Raw genomic sequence first — 23,049 nt, 5'->3', positions numbered from 1 at the left:
TGCCAGCTTGGCACTCCCCATTCTTGACCCTGAGCCATGTGCTGAAAGTATGCACAAGCCAGATATACCATTATAGTATGTCCCTGTACTTTTACTTTCCTGTTCATAGTAAGTGGTTCCTTTTATTGATGATTAATTTGAGTATCCTTTAGAGGAGCTTACATTACCTTATTAGTTCTGGGCCCGATAAAGCATTTGAATTTCTTACACAAAGGCCACGACAAGGGGGCATTTATTTATATTTGTGCAACACTTGGATTGTATTAGCCTGAGCTCATGCTTTTTCTCTGGGTCTTCCAAAGATCTTGCTGCCGTTTGCTTCGATGAGGATGGGACGGAACATTCTGATGTAAATCTAAAGCCAGTGTGGTTTTGAATGCTGCCCTGGCGTCATGTTTGATAGAGACCCAAGTCCAATTGGTGTTGTTGTTGGCATTGGCTTCGGTGCTGAGCTAATACAGGAGAGACAGAAAGCTAACACGAGGCAAATGTGACAGACGCTGGAAGTACGTGCCTATCTGCTGACTCTTGTTTTGGAGTGGCTTGTTGTCTTTTCTCACATTTGCTCCCCTCTTCCAAGAGAGTTTCCTCAGCCCCAGCATTTGCCTTCCCCTACCCCTGTTCCTTTGCTGTTTGTGGCGGTTGCAGCTTCGCCAAGGGAATGGTGGTTTCTACTGTGTCAGCAGTTTTTGCCCCCGCTGTCCCTCCACATTCAGGATGTTTCATTCAGAAAACATGAACCAATTCCCCTATCTGACTCCTGTTTGCTTTCATTCAACTTCGGTGAGCTAACTCTTACCTACTTCCTATGTTAGAGCAGCTAAAGTAGAGAGGAAAGCAGTATGAACGCTGCTTTTGAGCAACACTTTTCTTGTTTTATTTTGTTCGTGTTCATTGTTTTTCTCTTTAGGGATGACAGAGGCGGGGGGGGTCTGTATTTTGTAGTCTTTTAATAGAGGACTTATGCCAGGCCTCTGATATATTGTGTAAGACTGGAATATGCTGCTCTGAGTTTCCAGGAGAATTCACCAGAGAGCAGGGTTAAAGAGAAAAGCTTTATTTGCTTATTCTTTTGGCCAAAATAGTTGCTTTTTTTATTCTCATCTGAGGGCTAAGAAGCACTGTTCAAGGGTATTGCTGCTGTCAGAGTATTCTGTCTGTTCTCCGACAACCACACTGAACTCATTCTGCATCCATTCAGGGGAAGGTTACAAATATACACAGGATCTCCCGTGTTGGGAAAGCCCCTAATGAAGCCCATCCCACAGCTGTAGGCAACTGCCACTATTACTGTATTAGATAAGAAGGGAGTGGCAAGCAGCAAGCCACCCTGCCGTAAACTTTCCTGAAAGAAGTGTTGTTGTAGTCTTGGGACTGTTACTGGCATCACATTAAGTCTGGTGACAGCCACAGAGCAGTATCTCACTCACTCCCATCCTCTTTTGGTAAATGGCTCGTAACTGATGAAAACCTTGCTTTGCTCCAGATTGATCCTTGTAAGCCTTTGAATTGACATTTTTACAGAGCTGTCTATTGACTTTGCCAGGACTAAGCAGACTAAGCACATCACTGCAGATACAGGAGTATATAAGACATATTCTCTCTACTTCAGCAAACATATCTGTATATGACTTTAAATCCAAATGCCATATTTCAGCCCACGTTTTCTCCAAGGCACTCTACAGGGACACCACTGCTGGCGTTTGCCAAGACAAGTGATGGCAGCCCTTGGGGAGACGACCAGCCTGCCTCAGCCCCCTGCAAAAGAGAGGTGCTGTGAAAGGATGAGAAGGACGCAGAAAGGAGTTATCAAGTGTCAGTAAAATATTCAAGAAAACAAACAAAGAGAGAGAGAATGGGAGAGGGGTTGGGATTCCAGGAAAAGCACACTGTTATCTCCAAATGTTTCTTTGCATTGTCTGGTTGTTTAACTAAGGCTGTTGGAGAGTTTTACAGAAGAATCCGCCTGGTGGCATTCCTGTGGCTGTTGACGTCAGGAGGTTTTGGCCTTTGCTTAGAATCACAATGAAGTAATGGACATGTGTGTCATTTTGTGGAACACTTTATTGATTGTGGTTGAGGAAACAATGCTTTTTTTTTTCTTGAAGAGAGGGTTTGCTCATGTTGTGGCTGATCATCTTGCGCTTGTGGCTGCAGTTTGATGTTCTCAACTGTTGCCTTCAGTTTGGATGGACTGCTGACGAATATATGTGAGGTTTCACATGAGCTCATGGAAGGAAACTAAGTTCTTAGTTTAACATAAAAAAGTCACCAGCGAAGTTTCTCTGTTTATCACCTTGCTGGACATATTAGAATTGGACCTCAGATATTCTAAAATCAGCCTCATCTTGGCAAAGTGTCTGGTAGACAAATGAACCCAGGTTTGCCATAATTTACCAGCATTCAACTAGTGTTTATCATTCTGGTCCCTAAGAATCATCAATATTTCACTTTCATTTTATTTTAAATCATTCTGTTTCAAAACAAATTAGTGATGTAGGAAACCATGTCATGTCTCACACAGAGCTGACTCTTTAAGTAGGATGTAGGATAGCATGTTTTGTAGAGTGACATGTAGGAGGAACAACAACCCCCTTCCCCATCATGACAGCAACACTGAAACCAGACAGCAGCTCTGAGCTAACAAAATCATTGCTAAACTGCACATACACAAACAAGCGTACCACGGTCTCTGCATTTGGTTTGGTTTGCTGAGGATCCTCTCACAACATGTGGGCTAAAGTTCATGTCTCTCTCTCTGTCTTTTTCTGTCTCTGTCTCTGTCTCTCTCTCTCTCTCTGTCTCTGTCTCTATGATTCTGCCAGGAATTCTATTTTTTTCCCTTGTCGCAGCGCAGTTGGCCCTTTGGGTGGTTTTGAGGCAAGGGCAGGGCAACACGGTGGTTAGTTTGCCCGAGCTGATAGACTGTAGCGGAGAGACTGTCTTATTTTCAACAGTCCCATTTTACAGTTGAGCCTTTTACACTGGAGAGATGCAATGCATTGTTGTAGTGCTGTAATGAGTGGCAATAACACTTGGTCAGTCATTAATTAATCAACGCACTGTTTTGATAATCAATTTTTCATTTCAGTTATTTTGATGGGTATAGTTTCTCCAGTGGTGAGGATGTGCAGCCTTCCCCACGTCTTAAATCATTGTATCTGATTATCCCTGTGTTTGGAACTTTTGACTAAGGCTGCGATCAAAATGTTATTTCTTTATTTTATTGTCATCTATAGTTTTAACTTATTAGGAGCATAATAAAAACACTACCAAAAAGCAGAGGAAATGATTGTTGGTGATTGACAGGATGCTGTTGGAGCCCTGCAGCCCTTAAATAAGAATATTTGCAGGTCTTCTTTGTCCTCTATGAAATGAATGTGTTTGAAGACACCTTTGGCTCTGAGAAAACTTTTTTCACCGTTATGCGACATTTTACAGACAAAGAAATAATCGAGTGATTAAGAAAATGATTCATCAGTAATTAAAGTAGTTGTTAGTTGCAGCCTTGTTGTTTTTACACTTGATATTCAGTGAATGTGGGACAGCCAACAATGTGCAGATATGAAACCTTTGTGCTTCACTTTCCTTGGCAAAATTTATATGGTAACTGTAAAGCATGTGGTGGTGTTACTGGACACATTAGCAGTGCAGATTGAGTCTGTTATACTTTGTCAAAGTAGAGTAGCCACAAGGTCATTCCACTGGTTCCCGCATTATAAGCCCAGAAAAGCTTATGCTGCATTCAAGCGACTGAGTGTTCAGGTTATCTTCCGCTTTAGTGAGGAATATTGACATTTTCAGGGTTGCTTTAGGTTTGGTTAATCAAAACACAAATACAGGAACTGTTATGTGCAGTGTGATCAATACCTAGTAAAAAATAGATAGGGCTGAAATTTAGTTAGGTAACAGATAATTTCTTTTCAATGTTGACCAGTATAAGAATAAATTCAGTCTGACAGGAGCATGACCTAATAATTATTTTTCTCATTGATTAACCTGCCACTTATTTTTGTGTTTCATTGGTTCCTCAATGAAAATGTCATAAAATTGTGACAGTATCCACCACAGTGTACTAGGGCCCAAACTGACTTCTTCAAGTGACCAAAAGTTCAGAGTCCATAAACAATCAATTATTTATCAAAAGATAAAAAATGGCAACATCCTGACTTTTTCTTCAACCAGAAAATCAATCATCATTATAGTTGTTGATTATTTTTTTTTAATCAGCCAGTCATTTCAGCCTTAAATACAAAACAGTTCCTGAAGGATTAAAGTGATTGTTTTGCAAACTCTTTGAAAGACAGTTTGTTTACTAAGTAAAAGTCCCTGAGCTTTTGCAAGGTGCACCAATGCATGGTTTTTAAAAAAAAAAAAAATACGAATAAAGGAAATCAGTGATGGTTGACACTTGCTGACTTGTGGTCAGGGCTGTATTTCAGATGCACATGTCTGCACACCAGCTGTAGGCCTTGAGTTTGATCCTTGCAGCAGCCAGTCTGGTTATTATACCCTTTACTAGAACCGCTACCTGCTCCCTCACTGCAGGCTGTGCAAAAGCCCAAGCTACAGTAGTGCTGCTGCGGTCGATCTTGACAACTCACAATCCTTTCCCCTGGGTTCCCTCTTGTTCCAGCAGTGAGTCATCAGCTCAGCAGAGAGTGAGAAGCGGGGAAAGGGGAGCGGGAAGGGGTGGTTCATTCAGGGTTCAAGGCTCCCTTGCCTCGTCCCCTCTCTTCTCTTTCCTGACAGTTTCCCCAAAGCACATGACCAGTCTCAACCATAAACCTCAGCCATTCTATGTGTGTCTTTTTCCGTAATTGCTCTTAGTGCAGTTTTTGTTTTCGATTATGAATGTCTAATTTTGCAAGATCACATTCCTGCGTGTCTTAGTGCATGGCCTAAAATATTCTGTTCTGCATCTCCTCCGGCTGTGTTTACCTCAAACGGCCCGCATTACTTTTTCTTGTTCTTCCTGTCTTGACGTTGCTAATGTGAGCTGATTTGGTGGTTTGAAAGGTGTGTCTTTCTCACCAGGTACTTTCATTGGATTTGTCCTAAATACTGATGTGGTTTGATTGTGACCTGATTATTAACACTTTCAGTCTAATATAATCTGATCACTTAAATTTTTTGTGTGTACTGACAAGATTGGATCGAACAAAAAAAAAAAAACTGTTGAATTTAGCAGTCTTTTTAAAACTCAAAGATCTGTGCAGGGCTTTTGTTTTCTACGCAGTGGCATCAATATTTTTACTTTTATGAAATGTTTTTAATTTATTGCATGTAAAATAAAAAAAAAGATAAAACTCACAGAAAGTGGTTGGTTACTTGCGAATAAAGAAACACAAATGTAAGTGGGAAATTTCACTGACACGTAAACACACTCACAAATGTATTTTGGTTCCTTTTCTGTCTGTCTGCATAACCTGGTGAAGTGTGACTTTTGTGTTTCCTCTTATTGTTTCCTCTGTTATCTGTCTTAAGTTATGTCTGAGCAGAGAACAACAAGCCCACTCATGAATTGTAGTTTGAAAATGCGGCTCCACCATACCTCTCCAGCCTCACCAGTTCCGCTTCTTCAATCACGGTCCAGCGAGTTCTATAAAACCCAGGTGAAGTGATTTAACCTTGTGTTTGCTAATACCATGTTCTCTTCTGAGTCTTAGAAATTGAGGCAAATCAGTTCAGCGATGACCTCTTTGTAGATCCACTGCGACTGGTCAAATGTGTCGGACTATTTCGATTTGGGGCACATGTTATCTGAGGACTGAATGGAGCCAGGTGGCAGGCAGTATAGAGAAAACAGAGTCAGAGCTGCAGGATTCACAAAGGAGACTTCATTAAAGATGGAACAAGCATCAGGGGAGTGTGTGTGTGAGAGTGAGTGAGTGCAGGTCGGCTCCACAGCACACACTGGAAATTTCATCATTTTGTGCTCAGGACACACTGTGTGCGCACAAGTAATGGAGTATGTACTCTGTCAGTGTGTTCCAATCTCTGCGCCAGATTACACTCGTTAATGTGTACAGTTTGTGCACGAATGTACGTGTAGATGTCTTATTGATTGTGTGCCAGGCCAAGATGAGTTTTAAAAAGTCTGTCCAGAGAGCTCCATATGGAGCATTGATGTTGGAGAGTGTGGTCAAGAGGGGGAGAGACGGAGGGAAGGAAAATGAAGGGAGAGAGAGAGAGAGAGGCAGAACGAGGAGGCCTTTTCTTTGGCTTTTCTGCCTCTGTCATTAAGCTCTCCCATGTCAAAGACAGATGGAGCTGGTGCCCTCTGTGTTTGTGTGTATTTGTGTATAGAGGCACTTGCAAGTGCAGACTGATGTGACCCACCCAACCAACACACGAATACATGCGTGCACACACACACACACACACACACACCATTGAGCCCTGCCCTTGATTCTGCCTCCAGTGGGGCGTCTCAGGGCAGCTACCAGACCTCTGCCATCTGCAGTCAGTCAGCCTTGAGGGTTGGACAGCTCATCAGTAGTCTGTTAACACAGTCAAATAAGTTCTCTCCATATCTGCTCATGCAACATTAAACATTTATTTCCTATGAAAGATCATTTTAAAGGCCTTTTGTGATTCTGATCACATTGCCCTTCACCTCTTTTTGTTTCATCTTGCCCTTCTCTCATTGAAAGGGCGAGAAAACAGAAATTCTTAATATACACTCAGAGCCACGTTTGACTCATTCTGGATGAATGGTTTGCTGCGTCCACCTCAAAATGAATTTGAATGTTAACTCACATTAGGAAGAAGGGCCAAACAAGGTCACATGTGACAGTGTATATATATATACATATATATATATATATATATATATATATATAAAACTCTTTGTGGTGACTCTGCTGTCGGCACTCCTAGCCAGCTGCTGCAGTTGTTGGCATGCACGCTGGCACATGCCAGGCAGCGATGCCAAGCACAGAACGAGCGTCTAGCTTGAGCCACGTCTCTGTCTTGAGACTGTCTGTCCACTCTTCTTCCCCCTATTTATGTCTCTCTCATTGTCTCTGTTTCCTCCACCCGCTCTTTGAAACACTTGTCTGGGGGTTAACTTACGATACGGGTTTAGTGCCCAAACTTGGCTGCCTTTACTGCAACTCTGTTTTTTCTCATTTATAAAATACATGCTCGGAGGATGTGTGCATAATACCCTTGCTGCATGGCATGGTTCTGCTGAGGAAGTGAATGTGTGCATTGAAGGCTGATGTTTATGTTTTGTGTGTTATAGTTGTGCAACAGAGTATGTTTGGGCTGTGACATCAGTATGCAGCTATTTTTTTTTTCAGTTGGCTGCCAGGGCAAATGTAGCCAGCGGGCTTGAATTTCCAAATTTCTCTTGGTGTCCTCCACACAAACACCTTCACTTGCTTGGTGAGACATGTTATTTCCACCCATTTTTCTCTGTTCGGTCTTGAAAGTTTTGAGAACACGTCATATACAGGTAACTAACAGGGAGCACAGTGTCTCGGTGTCCCAGCCTGCTCTTGTCTTTCATATAGTGCTGATTTTTTTGGCAGTGATTCACTAACTAAAGCTTGCAGGCATGAGTTGGGACTCCTTAAAAGTCTTTTATAAAGCTGATAACCCGTTAGCCTGGCAACTCCAGCCCGTAATTTTGCTTTACTTATTGTGTCTGGCAAATATCAATAAACTCGATGTCAAGCATCAGTTCATGTGGGCTACACAGGAGGTGGTTGTCAGTTTCCTCCTTCTCTCACACATCAACATAGCTGCGCCTGATGAATGAACACACTATCATCATGCAGTTGCAGATTCAGGCTTCATTTTTGAAAGATATTTTTAACACTTACTTTGAATAATTGTGCTCGAACTCAGAGAGGCCACGTCACTTGAACATTTGTGCCGTAGTGCGTCAGTCCGAGCCAACACACATTGGCCTCACCGACATGGCGTTAACATATGATCTCTTATCAGTGTTGATTATTTAGTGATATCATGTCATCCATGGGTTTGAGTTCTCCTTTGTCTCTTTCATTGACTTGCAAGTTAAAAGTTTGAGTCCTCTTAAGATTTGTCCTTCCTTACCTTTAAGGCCTGCAGTCAATCATACAGTAACATTGTAATATCAAAATCCTTAGATCATTTTCTGCTATATTTCTACTTAGGCAAACTCCTTGCCACCTTAGACACACTGCTGTTGTTTATGTATTTTATCCTGATCACCTTCCAGCCACTGATAATACAGTTGTAGACAAGCAGTAAACAACAAATGTTTAAAAGGCAATGAGTGAATTTGCCTTTGAAAATGAGTTTTCCCCAGTGAACTCCGTCTATAAGAACTTTGTTTTCGGCTATGGTTAGAGCGGGGTTCATATATTTGGTGTCACTAAGATGGCCCATGGCTGTGGAGGCCAGTGGAAGCTGTGAGGGAGCATGGTGTTGATAATGAGGTGTACAGCCACTCCGAGGAGTTGTGATATCTGCTATCAGCCCTCAGGCAGGGAAACCAGACACCTTTTCATAGGCCTAATCCCTCTTCCCATCCCTCCTCTTTCCCTCATGCTGCTGCTTGTGTGCACTGTCCTGGCACTGTGTGTGTGTTTTTAAGTAAGTGTGTATGTGTAAATGCAAATCCATATACACAGTCAGATATGTGGTCTCATATTCTCACAGGGCCTGTGTGACCCACCCTGGTGCGCAAGTGTGACAGATGTGTGAAAAATGGTTTAATTAAGTACAGATTGAAGCTTGCACTCAGCAAATCTGGCACATTTTATATCTTGATGCTGCATATATGCTTTGGGTGCTGTTTATGATAAAATAATGAAAAAAATGTTCTTGCAATCTTTATCTGTAGCTGAAAATCTATTTTAACCAAATAACTTATTTGTGTATTGTTGTCATAATCAAATCATAACTCATAAATAATGTCATATGTCATAAATCATAATCATAATATATCCAGTTGTTATTTTGTTTTGTTTAAGGACAGACCTAAGTATAATTTGTTTCAGCCCACATCCACACAAAACCACTGGCTGCTAGCTGACCTTAGAGGTCACACCCTAACCCTTGACCTTGAGCATGTGAGTGATGGCGTCTGGCGTCTCTGGGTTGTGTTTTGGTCCCCTGGGAAGCTCTGGGTCTACAGAAGACAGATATGCGTGTTTGTCCATCTGAAACGTAGACAAAACATGAAAGTGCTCAGCCAAATGTGTCAACCGCTATCATTTTCACAATGATTAGAAAATGCCGCCAACATTTTTTTTCAAAGTGATCAAAGGCTTTTAGATGGAAAATGGGAAAATCAGCTTATGAAACAAATGTTTCTGATGTCGCATATCTCCATTCCATTGAGCTCCTAACTGTTTTGGTATTACTCTACAGTGAAAATGTCAAGTTCTTTTTTCTTGTTAACTTAGTGTGATGTACAGATAGTCATCTGGCTTTGACCAGCATTTCCTTTGATCTCATATTTTGTAATCGAATATGGAGATCATATACTGTTGCCTGTGGCACAAGAGCATTTCACAAACAGGTTTTTAGTATTACTAACACCCAGGGTGTTCAGTGGAATTCACACAGCTCAGAAAAACCCAGGCACTGCAGGTTGTCATCTGTGATCCACCAGTCTCACCTTAAAGAACATCACTTTATAATCCACTTGATACTTTCTTCACATTCATATACCCAGTGATTTTGGTAAGGACAGTATGTCTGGATGCGCACAAACTGATGCTGCAGTCAGAGGGGGAGCTTGTATCTTCTAATTTTTCTTTTTGGTCAAATTTGCCTCGTATTGGGCACTTCCCGACAGCTAATTTTCCTGATATTTTACGGGAAGTTTGCAAAATATTAGTCCTGTAATCTGATACTGTCTAACATTAACCTGACCATGTTGTTGCATCCCTACTATGAGGTTTACTACAGAAAAGTTTGTAAGACGCCAAAAAACGTAACTTCTCCCCCGTTGGTTTTATTAGAACTGTATCACATACACGCCTGAGCAACAGAGCAAAACCTGTATGTGTGTTTGTGCGCTTTTGCATAAGTGCATATGTCTTTCCAGAAGTCTGACACAGAGTGCTGAGGACATGTCAGAGTGTGTATTTCAGTCTCTTCTGAGGCTTCGCGTGTTGATGTGCGTTTTTTCCTTCGCACTGCTTGGACTGTCAGTCACAGCTGTCAAACACATCACGGTATGAACGGCGAGCTGGGTTCACACTCTCTCAATCAGCCCCCCGTTGCGTGTGCATGTGTTGACGTGTGTTAACGCCTGTTTGTGTGTTAGCATGTGGAGGTGGGTGGTCGATGCTCTATTCATAGCAACTGCCATCCTTCTCTGTCACCAATGCCTCATATGTCATACTACCTGCCAAAGAACGATGAGAGAACCCCCCCTGAGTTTCCTCGCTGTTCTCCATTCAGGGGTTAATTTTATGCTGTTATTGTTATTCAGTGTATGTCTGCATTGCAGATTTTTGCATTGTATGTTTAACTGGGAGAAACCTGTGAAATGTGATTTACTAATGAAAGCGATAACTTAAAGATACATGTAGTGTTGATGTGTTTTTCTTCTGCGGTGATGGCGCAGTTTCGAGAGTCATACTTCCATTCATAAAATCTCAATCACTTAAACTCATCAAGTTATTAGTTTTGGACAGAGAACTTGAAAAAAGGTGTTGCTTCTGCACAAATATGAATAAAATTCAGCTTTTTCAGGTTGTATTTAAGTACGTGCAGGGCTGTCTTTGAAGTAAATATGAGTATTGAATTGGATTAAATAACTCGATCAGGACGCCCTGATATTTCAGATCAGTCATTTCTCAGTAGGTGCCTGCCAGATAACAAAGCTGTTTTAAGTATTTGGTGAACAGCAAAGTGCCAACATAAATAACTAAGGTGGTGTTTGTACCACATTTGTATGCACTACAATAGAAGAAACTAAAATAAGGTTTTGTTTTCTTTTTAAACATTGATTTGATTGAAACAAGCTGCTGTCCACTAGTCTCAATATTTACTTTTGCTTAAACTAGGGCTGTGGCACAGGTCAACAAAGTCTGGTACAATATGGAAAAAGTAATAGTTTTTTAATTTTAAAGAGTTTTACTTTTAAGTAAGATCTTAACAGTAATGCAGTAATTGTGGGTCTCACATTGCTGGCCACAATTAGCATGTGTAAACACTGGCCAAAACCTTCAGATCAAATAAAGATGTATGACTTTGAAATGGTGAATGTTTATTAATCCTGATAAACTGAAGATAAAAATCTTCACTGTTTCACGGCAAGAACTCCCTTCTGATTTCCAGATGACTGGATATTTGCATGTTACTGTCAGCCAGCCTCTAGTCTAGATTTGATAAATAATTTCTTCTAAGAGGTGTTCACTATGACTGGGGTGTTTGTGGTTGCGTGTGTGCTCTCTCGTAGAGGCCTGAGGGGAGGGTTGGTATGGAGTTTCACTCTGTCTTCGAGTCATATCTGCTGTTGGTTAGAGGTGTTGGATTTTAATAAGCTACCACAAAAATACGGTCTGTCACCCTCCAGCTGCTCTTGTGTTGCGCGGCTGAAAAATTAAAGTGTCAGTCTGATTTTCAGTCTCTGCATATTTGTGGACATCTCTGTGTATAGTCCAAGTGGTCAGTATCTGTTCTGGGAATTAATGGCAGAGGTTTCTTGATATTGCCAATGCCATTTGTTTATTACATGCTAAGATTATCTTGGGAGTTCCAATAGCATTGGACTAGTTTGCATCTTCTGAATGACAGAATTCAGTTTCAGTCCTAGCATTTTAATGGCCACATACTTCCAATAACATCACAAGCAGAATATTGTTGTTGGCAGGATGGAGGAGCTTTTATCAATTTTCCCATGACTCCTCAGGCTACAGTTTTATTCCAAACAGCATGAAGAACAATTTGGTTGGTGAACGTAATCCATCACTGTGAAAGAGAAGCTGACAATCTCAGTTTGCAAAGTTGCATCAGAATGGAAATCTCAGACTATAAACTTTTACACCATGAAGGATTGTCCCTTCACTGTCTCAGATTAATGTGTGCGTTCAGGCAAACAAACAGATGACATGACAGGTGCGAATGTGTGTTACTTCCACGTTCTACTTCTCTGATTTTTTTTTTCCCGTGTCTGGAAACTTTTAACCAATAGCAAGCACTTTCAGTAGTTCAGTTAGGACCCTCATTCTGTCAGTCACAAGCCAGTCAAGGCAGCAGTCAAAACAAAGCAAAGTGCTTCTGCCAGGCATAGTCCACAAAATAAGATGGAAAAGAAATGCAGATTGTTAAATAAAACATCTAACTGTTGGTCTCCATAAAACTGTAGTTGTAGTGAAGCCGTACATGTAATGAGGGGATAAAAACACAACACAACTCCAAACACTCCAGGCACTCCAAAATTAGAAGATATATGTTTAACTTTCTTAAATGACAAACAAGAATTTAAATGATTGAGACGCAGAAGCCAGCAAATGTGGCACAACAGAGCAACCATTATCAGCACACCTCTGTAAGCCAATGGTGACATCACTCTCACTTCCCAGTGAAAGCCCAGCGTCAGGACATCCTCTTCCGCTGCTCATATCTACTGTAAATGGAACAGCAGCGTGTCCCAACTCCTACCACTTTACTGGCCTTGGCACACTTACCCATGAGTAGCCACCCCAGGGTAAGCTACCAGCAGCTTAGTGGACCCATCATTGTTCCAAATAAGCTTTTGCCAAAGCAAAAAGGCCCTTTCAGGGTTCATAGATGGACCTAGAAGAGATAAGAATAGTGACTCTTGAAAAACAGAGATAATCAGCAGGATCTGGTTGTGTGTGTATACTATTGCTCTCTTTAAAGTACTTTTTAACAACTAAAATGCTGATGATGTTGATATTATGCCACTTTTGTGCTGTTTGGAGGCAGTGATGTTGGTAATGACAGTTACTGCAGTCATTTTGTTCAGGATCATAGGTTTGGGCTACTGCAAGTTGTGTTTTTTTCTTCTTTTACAAAACTACCAACATACTCGAGTAGTGCTGTTGAAGTTTTACCTTCTAGACATACTTGTGGAAATACTGAATTGCTTCCTCATATTCTTTTTTGGATGAGATTAGTGGCAGAAGTGCTCTCAGTTCAGAAGTTTCACATCCCATACTTCTGAAATACATTTGAAATAGTGCAGTTGTAGGCCATTTTGAAGGAAGGTTGTACTCGTTGTACATGTTAAAGCTCATTTATTTTAGGCGTTTAATTGACACATGTAAAGTGACTGGTCTCTATCAAAAACAGTCCTTAAAATTTGATCCTTTGGCTTGCTTTTTCTGTTTTTTTCTGTTTTCTGTTCCACGTTCCACACTAAAATAAATATGCAGTAGTACAACAGACGTGTGTGTTGTATTCTTAGGTCCATCTGTCATTCTCTCCCCTCATTGAAACTGATAAATGAGACCTGCTGTGAACTTAATGCAAATGTGTCTATTAATATTTTCCTGCTAGAATAACCCCCCCCCCCCCCCTTTGCTTGCCATGTCCTATTGTAGTGAATACTATCCTGTTTCTTGATTATTCACCACTGCAGTTTGACCGCAATGTTTTTTACCCTCATTGTATCCTGTGGAATAAGTGACAGTAAGCATTAGGTGAGGAAGAGGAGGAGGAGGAGGGGGGAAGGGACAGTAGTGCTAACGGATGGAGTGCAAATCAAGCAAAACTCTTCTTATAACAGAATTTCCTTTTCCTCCATTGACCTCTGTCCTCATTTGAGTGTGTGTGTGCTTCATAGCTATTAGTGTTGCACTTTTGCAGTGAGTCCTCAGTTCTTGACAAAACAAAAGGAGAAAACAGGGCAAAATTATAGAACAAGCACATGCCACTTGAATCCATAACAGGTTTAAAAAAAAAAAAAAAAAGGTCACAATAAAAGTGGACAGTTAAAATGATAAAAACAATAACGAAGTCTTTGTTTGAAAATGACAGGAATACAAAAGCAAGTATTTGGACTGGTTTTACCCTTGTGTTAGCCTACAACCTTTGAGTCATTTTCGTACTGAATGATGGTCTGGGCCCTTGTGCAACTTATGAATTGAAATCAGTCACACTCTGATCTCGCATTTAGCGAAAATGCTGTACTTGAACTTCCTTGAACTTTGCCATCATACATGCCATTTGAGAGTCAAGCCAACCTTCAGAAACTGCAAATGCATCAGTCAGTGTGCTTTCTTTTTTCTCTGCAGCTCTACCTTTTGTGGTTTCCTGTGTTTAGTCTTTTGTGACTTGGTTTTTGTTTCTCGAGTGAGTGAGTGAGTGAGTGAGTGAGTGAGTTAAGGTGAGCTTGTGGAGGTGATACGAAGCCGTGGTTTTTCACAGAACTTGCAAACCCGACACTTAAACACATCTGACCGCCTTTGGTTCATAGCTTCTTCACAGATGATCTTACTGCTCTCAGATGGTCTTAATGTCCACAGTTGTTTCATATAACCCCACTAAAGCACATGATGATGATTGTACAGATTAGGGATGTGGATTTCAGTGCATGCACACTCGCTCACAGACTACATCCATTATGTATCTTAATGGCTTTTTTATGATGGATGTTAAGGGTAAATGCATCCTTGACTAACTCATATTTTTTGTGCCCTTCATTTCACCTTCCTTTTTTCTTTGTGTGTCCCCGTCCAAATCCGTGCACTTCATCCCATCCCATTCTCCCTCTTTCCACAACACACCGCTTCTTCCTGCCTTGCCTTCAGTCTCACCACACACTTTCCCTGCAGTATCCTTTCCTCCCTCTATCCCCATTTGCAGTAGAATGGGTAGGGTTTAGAAGGGTAAGGAGGAGAGGGAAGAAGAGAGCTGCCTGGAATCCATTAGCCAGTGGAGGCATCAGCATTTCGCTGTGGGAACCTTATTGATTGCCCTCCTTTATAATTATTCCACCTCCGCTCCCTCCTTCTGCCTCTTGCACCAATCATGTCTTCAGTTTTTTCTGCTCTTCATCCCCTCTTGGCCTGTTTTTGCCATTTTCTTCCCTCTGTTTATGTTTGTATGCTTCTTTTTTCAATTGCCTGCTTGCCAAGATCCCCAGCCAACTGAGTGACACACAATCTGCGTGTTTATTGATGGCGTGTAAAATATATTGACATACTTATCAGTAGCAGTAACGCTACCACATCCTTCACACGCTCTATGTTCCTCTTGTAGACACATGTACACACACATCTCTATACAGTCACCTGCATGTGTTGCCTATACATCCTCTATATGGTATGTGCCTGTCACTGCATGTCACTGTAGTGCCTCAATAGTGATAAGTAAGTAATCAGTAAGCAAACAAAAGGACCTTTGCAGTATTTTAACTTGAAACTAAAGAACGTGTAAGTGAATATGCTCACATATACAGTGATATACACTTCTATAGTTTGTTTTTGCTGCAGGAAGAGTCAGATTAAACACTTTAGGGTGGACTTTCACCCCAGTAAGTTTGTAACAAGCTGTGATAACACACAGATTGTGGAAATGAGCATGTTTGATAAGGGTGGGAATCTCTGGGAATCTCACTGTTTGATTTGGAGCTGTAACAAATGCAGTCATAATCATTTCCCAAGAATAAAAACCAACGTGCTGTTTCTGGTGTCTCGGACATGAGGATTTGATGTTTTTCTTTGTCATACATGATAAGCATAATTGCAAGTGTAATTTGTGGGAATGTAGTTTGTAGGGATGCATGATATGTATTTTTTTTTACAGCCTATGCTGATAATTACCCATTTCTGATGCCTCTGAACATGTACTGCAAATTACAGTCATGTTGTCTTCTGCAAAGAACTGCAAAGAAAAAAAGGCATGCATACAGTGTACGCTGAGTTTGACTGTATGAGACCATGAGAGTGTAATTATTAGGTTTGTAGAGCATACTTAACCTTGTATTGAATGACAGTTAATGACGAATGCATGTGGTGTCAACACTTTTAGCTGAACCTCCCCGTGGAAAGCAAGTTGATTTTTCTACTCTGCACTTTTTTATTTTTTTTGTTCTTCTCTCCGCTCCTGTTAGTTTGTGTTTATTTATTGTGTTGCTTGTAACACATTGCATGCATCTCTGCTTTATGAACATCTAAAAAAGATGTCAACCAGAAAATAGTCATTCTCACCTGTGATGTGTGGCTAGTTTACAGCCTTTTTCTGTACATGTGGTGTTTGCAGTGGTTTCCTTTTTACGTACAATCTATGACTAAGATTTTTCAAGTTTGATGAGATCAGATAACTGTTAACTGTGCATGTGTCACCCTTCCAGTTTTGAATTTACGTGACATGGATCACCTCTTGCTTTTTTTTTTTTTTCCTTTGAAAGAGTTACAGGGCCTCATTGCTGCCCTGCACCCTTCAGCATTGGTTTATATAAATACTTAAGTTGATCTGCATTTCCTGCGTGTCATGTGATTTAGTATTACATGGTGGACAAGCAGCAGAAAACAGCTGAAATAGTAGTTTCCAAAATGTCTTTTGTGGCAGGATAAATTTAAACCTACTAATATTTTACCAAAGTTTTTAATTGATTTGTTTTTTTGTTTTTTTTTTGTGAAGAACGTTTTTATTGAACCCCTGCGAGTAAGACGTACAGTAGCATCAGTTTTTAATTAATTTGTCAAGTATTTGTGTGAGGTTGATTATTTTATGTAATTTGTTTTAAGTAGTTGTGTTTTTTTAGTCAAAGTGGAATCAAGAGAAGAAGTTAGAGAACAAGAAGTCATCATATTCAGTTTAATAACTTTGTATTGTGCGCACTGCTTTTAATAATCATTTTCAAACATTTTAATTTAGCATATTTTGGAGCACCTCACTGTGAATTTGAATAAAGATTTGAATTAATCAGTGTTCTTGTTAAAATGAGATTTTTAACCACTCATTGCCCATTTGTAAAGCACTTTAATGTGATAAAATGAGGGCAGTACCTCATATCCTTCAGAATACAGAAGCATGTACCCTGTTATGTATTCCAGTTTTCAAAATGCTGCGTGCTGCCTCATACCAAGTGAGATCTGCCCTCAGCTATTATGCACCACTGAACTGGAAGCAGTGTCAGGAAGTAATCAAGTCAGAGGCCCTTCTTCCATTTTTACAATTCAGATCAGCACACACAAAGCCTGAAAGCTGTTGCTGTTATCAGTTTGTAACATTTTTATTATTGTTCTGCACTTAATGGATTTTGTGCGATATCGTTCAACAGTGAGGTCTTTACCACTGTATGGTGTTTAAAGCTATATGTGGGCTGTCAAAAACCCAGATGACCAAGATAAATGTGTCTAGTCATGCTCTGAGCAGTCTCATTCTTTAGCTTCCTACGTCTTATGAGTTTCATGAGGTAATTGCCTTCGAATAATTGTCTGTAATAATTTGTAGTCCTATTCATCACACATACACAGAATATATACATGGGTAACTGAATTTAGATAAGATAAAAATACATGTAATAGAGTAATATATACTGTTATTTATATACACCTGGAAGACATTGTCCATCAATTTTGACAGCTTCTGAACACCGAGCATCATTCATGTTAACACAGAGTCCACCTCTCCTGCAGGAGTTCTGTGCTCTTGTCACCTGCGAATATGGTTCACCAAGTCAAATGCAGCACCTTGATATGTGATGTTGTCAGATATCTGTAAAGATGTTGAGAGCAGCCTAAAGTCCAAGCTGGGCTAGCATGGCTCCCATCATGGATCTCTTTCCTCTCTTACCGGATTGTTCCGGCTGGTTAAGTTGTCAAAAGGTACTGTGGTCTGAGATAATCCCAAAAAACTGTTTCTCTTATTCGAAGCCCTGCTCCTCCTTCTCCAATGCCCATGAATGTATCTTCCTAATAGGTAATTTGTGTTTAAGCAATAAAGCCGAAAAAAACGATAGATTTAAAGGAACATATGGTAAGGTTGAATGAGCTACCGAATGCTGCATGTGCTTGTGCTGCCATTACCAAGAAATGAATCTCCATCTTATCATCTCGTTCATCATCTATTTTGGCTTTATTTCATTCTGAAATACGATAATAGTAATTATAATGACAAATCATATAAGCTTTTTTCCTGGTGCTCAACCTGTTTTGACATGCCATAGACAGGAATTAGACTGAATCAAGCTCATGTGTCTGTACTTCTCCTTTAACCTGCCTGTTGCCGTGAAAACATACACACATACACACAGACACGCAAAAAAAAAAAAAACAACTACAAAAAACAGTAACCCCAGTGACGCCTCCTGTCACTTGCCTTTGTTTGGACACAGTGCTGCTACACACTGTCAATTCCACAGTGAGAGAGAGTGTGTGTGCGTGTGTGTGTGTGTGGGTACAGCGTTGTGTAATGCAGAGTTTACTCTTTGTGTGTATTTGTGGTTGATAGCCAGCCCACTTATGTTTTCTTCTCTCTTTTGCAGGAAGTTCGGGGAGCGCCCTCAGCCACAGCGCCTAACGAGGTGAGCGTACATGTACACACACAACACGTTTTTCCCTTAAGACCTGAAACTATGGGCATACACATTCAAGTGAATTTCCCTGCTGTGGGATCAATAAAGTTCATCTTATCTTATTCTTGTGATTATAGTATCAAGTTGATATCACGTGTGTTCCTTTAAAGGGGCATTCATGTTCACATCAACATACCAACAAAATTTGGATCATGATTTTTGTGCTACAAAAAGCTTGATCAGGTGTGTGCAGAATGTAATGTGATGGGCAATAATGAGAAAGATACTGATTGGTCGATTGGTCATTATGATGATTCTAACTGGATTCACGCAACACATCCAAATATGCATGCTAATTGGAAAACAAACAAATGCATAAAATCTATTGGTGGCCATCTAGTCACTGTTAGGGCTCGTAGGAGCTGGCAGTGATTTCCACAAGTGGTGGTTAAGTGATGAATGCATATGTAATGGCTACAGAATAAATATAGTTTGGATTGGCTATGTGCTGTTGCCACAACAAAAATAACAACAGCGCGTTAAATTGCCAAAGCGACAATACTGCATGTGTATTGTGTATTGCTGGCCTGATCGTGCATACTTCTATAGGACAGCTGTTATTTGTTGACCCCTGCTGTATTGCATCATATTTGCTCTGCTGTTGGTTGTGTACTAGTTAGATCTCTGTAGCTTTTCAGGCTAAAGTTCTCCAAGACATGATTTAATATGCTTTTGAAATGAACCCCAAGTCTGGCTGTCGTTTGTCGAGAAACGAGACAGAAAAGCGATAATTCATCCTTTCCGTGGACTTTCAGTCTAAACTTGCGCTCTGTACGCACTGTACTGTGCGCTGCATTCAGTGTAGCTCTGAAGTTTTTAATTAATCCTCTTATGTTTGTTCCAAGTCATTTGGAACAACATTTTGGTGAACATGTAATGTTGATGGATATTGTGGTTTGCTTCTGGAGATTGGTGTGTGTGTGTGATGCACTTGTTTTCTCGTTGGTGTTTCTCTTTGTTGCTGGGAACAGAGATGGGTTTGTCTGCATGTTTGTGTGTGCCCGTGTGCGATGTGCGTGTGTTCGTCTTTTGCGCGTGGCGCTCAGCAGGGAAAATGAGTGGTTGCGTACTGCCTGGAACAGCCGAGCATGATTTTGGAAAAAGGGGCCCCAGCACCTTTTTGATGTGTTCCCCTATTCATTCATCTGCTGCCAGTCCCCTGGCTTGGCTGGTCCCTCCATTTGTCTGATGGTTTTAATGGCCAAAAATATGATGGACAGAAAACACTCTTTACCCAGCAGTCGAAAGGCTCAAAGCACAAGTCCTTTAGCGTGTGTGTGTGTGTGTTTGTACCCCTGTGAATCACAGCGTCCCATTCTTTGTGTTTGTCTCTTTATATCTGGCTCAGTGTCCTCATGTCTGCATGTTCACTCACACCCACTTGTGCCCCTTCTTGCAGCAAGAACAGGCCCTTGATTTTCTGTCAGGCAGCAGCACAGACAGCCAAACAGAGCACTGTCCTGCAGGGGCTTTTTAGGGCAGCTAAAGCTCTCCGGGTCCTGCAGGGCCGCCCTGTCAGGAAGGCTACTCGACTGGAAATACAATACATGACACGCACGCACACACACACACACACACACACACACACACACACACACACAGATTCAGACAGACACATGAACATACAGACTGGATAAGCTGCCTGCTCTGTTTGGGGAGCCCACCCCTTCAAGGGCTTATTCTCCCAAACAACAGAGGAAGGGCCAGTTCTGCAGAATCCATTGCCTCAGATGGAAACACTCACTAAAATCCACCTTTTAGTGATCAATTTTTTTTTTTAAATCAAAAACGCCCAAATTAACAAAGAAAAATAAAACCCTGATGACCCCTAATTTGGCTCAGACTGTTGTTTTGTTTGGAATTGCATGCATGCTTTGAAGATCTTTTGTTCTTTTTTTTTTGCATTTTTTTCCCCACCTTATTGAGTGGTAAAACATACGCAGTTGATTCACACGTGGATTTCTTCCTTCCTTATGACTTCAGAAAATCAGTTTTGTCTCCCACTGAGATTGTAAAATGCACTAATTTGTTTTTTTCCACACTTTTATCACTGTGACAAAATGCAATGCTCTTTGTTTTTTAAACTTTAGGTAATAAAACATGAGATCTAGTAAAAGCTAGTGCGAGACCCTTCATTTGAGGTGCCATCCTATCAGTGTTTTTGAGGCTTGCAGGGCTCTTACGGAGGTCAAACATCAGACATCGAACAGGCACTTGCTATTAGATCACCCCTCTTAGATTCATAAATGTTGAATATATTTAAAAGGAGTATGAGCAGCCTGAATTAGCTTATTGTTGATGTCTCGTCCTGAGCCTGACACCGCGGACGTGTGTAATCTACCTTTTGTGATTCACAAGGGCGCACACTAATTGCAGTCTGATCATCTTAATTGAGCTATTTCACAGAGCTCGTGCATATTAGTATGCCCCTTCACTGTGTGTGTGTCTGTGTCTGTGTGTTCGTGTTCACAGGGTGTCTTGTGACAGCCCCACTCTGCTGTAGACGCTGTGGCAGATGTACAGGACAGATGCCTGTCTGCTCTGCTGCATCTGTAGCCTGGCTTAACCCAGCCCCTCCTCTCTCTTTCTCACACACACACACACACACACACACACTCACACACTTGCTTGATCCCCCCATGGTGCCTGCTGTTGAATATGTGTCTCTTTTCGTGAGTCTGTCTGGCACAATTTTGTCACACATTTTCTTTTTTGTTTTTTTTCTCATGTGTTTATCTCCTACTCTGCTTCTTTCCCTCCTCACGCCATACGTTTGGTCATTTTGCTCACGTTTGATGAATGCACTTTTAGCACATTCTCTTGCCTGAAATAAAACCCTAGCAAAAATGTGATTGCCACCACTTTGTATGACCCTTGCTCTGTGTGGTTGTTTGCTCCTGTGTTCTGTTGTTTGTGCTCCTCTTCGTTCTTATTTATCGAAGAACCGTGCAGTCGCCACCTGCACCACAAATCTGCTTTCAGATTAAAGAATTGTTTTTCTTTTTGCTTAGATGCGTGGTTGCATTGGAATAGCTAGCTTTGATTGCTCTCTTGTTGTCTTCCACTTTTTACATGTGGAGGTGGCTTTTGTCTGTGTGTGTGTGTTAAGAGTGCTATGAGTGTTATCAGTTAAGAGTGAAATGCCCATTAACCTCACATCCTGTTTCTGTTGAAATCTGATCAAATAGGGCATTGATTGCACAGTTTGCACTATTTCTTTGTATCTCTCTCTAGGTTTATTTCTGTTAATGTATCCTTGTGTTTGATATTTATATGCATGTGTGTAATTTATGTCTATATGCATATATCTGATTTTTTTTTGGTCATTTTGTGTCTGCACGCTACTCTTGCGTAGGAAGTTCGGCTGTGCACTGGTCACTTTCTCACTTCTGCTTTCTTCCAGCTTTCAGGAACAGACCTAATCTAATGCGTGTGTGTGTGTTTCAGTAAGTGTAAGAGAGGAGTGATTACACAGACATCCCTTTTATCTATGATCCCTGCAGTTACCATGAGTTTTAGTCCACATGTTTGTGAATTTTTTGCTGTTTTCTGAAAGCTTCTCCTATTTGAAGTCTCTGTTCTGTTACTGTCCTTTTTTTATACAACCAGTAACCAGAACTCAAGCATACAGTAGCTATTAATTGTGCATAAAATGCTGGCATGACTGTGGCTTTGATGGAGGTGAATCACGGGGTGGATACACAAATTATTTTAGTGGGTTGAGAGGTGATGCTAGTGTCTCAGCTACACAAAACCATACTTTAGATAATTCTAACGCTTTTGGAAATATATCTACATAGATAGTGGTTGTAGTGCTTTCAGATTTGCATATTATAGGAGAGTGGACTGTTGGTCCACTATTGGACTATTGGAGGTATGCACTCTGCCTGAGGGCCCTTCTAGTTGAAGTGATTGTTTTTACTTTTGCATAGGCTTTTAAGCTCTTGAAGTCTTCATTTCACCCTGAATTTCCCCATCGGTCAAATTGGGTTTTTTTTATGCTTTATTGACCTTATGTGTATATTTGCTGTCTATTATATTATGTGTATATTTTTTTCAATGTTTTATCATGTTTACCATTCATTCTAGGTAAGAGTATTCCAACCCAAGAGAGCTTGATTTTTACAGCTGTAGCATTTTATGAGTTGGAAATATTTTAGATGTCCTCTGTGTCATTTTATACATATTCCTCAAATATTCTGCCCGACATACTTGATGTCTTTGTGAACCTTGTGATCCCCAATAGAATTTAAAAGGAAATTCTGTGGATTTAAACAATGTTTGGCTACGTGACATGAGTTTGTAAAGATGGGTTTATGTTCCTCAGTTGATATTCAGTTTCATTTGATTGTTGCCACATGTTGGGGCATCATTGTTATCTGCTCAGGGGTTATTTAGGGTTGGCTGTTAAGTGGGTAGCCATGCTTAAGGTCCCATTGACCAGGACAGATGGCAGTACACTAAAAATGACTGGGGAGAAGCTTAATCTGCTGCTGAGGCCTTTTTGCCTTGATGAGCGAATGGTCTCCCCCTTGCTTAGCCAC

The 23,049-nt window shown here is 40.8% G+C and overlaps 1 protein-coding gene across 1 annotated transcript in view; it reads left to right on the top strand.

The window, feature by feature from the left end:
- Positions 1-23,049, top strand: part of rbpjb (recombination signal binding protein for immunoglobulin kappa J region b) — a 41,856-nt gene that overhangs the window by 5,116 nt on the left and 13,691 nt on the right. The window contains exon 2 of the mRNA XM_046380800.1: positions 18,416-18,454. Within this exon, the coding sequence (XP_046236756.1) occupies positions 18,416-18,454 (39 nt within the window). The remainder of the gene's footprint in view (positions 1-18,415; positions 18,455-23,049) is intronic.

The sequence above is a fragment of the Scatophagus argus genome, chromosome 23, assembly GCF_020382885.2.
Source record: "Scatophagus argus isolate fScaArg1 chromosome 23, fScaArg1.pri, whole genome shotgun sequence".
NCBI classification, from domain to species: Eukaryota; Metazoa; Chordata; class Actinopteri; family Scatophagidae; genus Scatophagus; species Scatophagus argus.
Note: the sequence above shows the minus strand (reverse complement) of the source record. Positions and strands in the feature narration are given on the sequence as shown.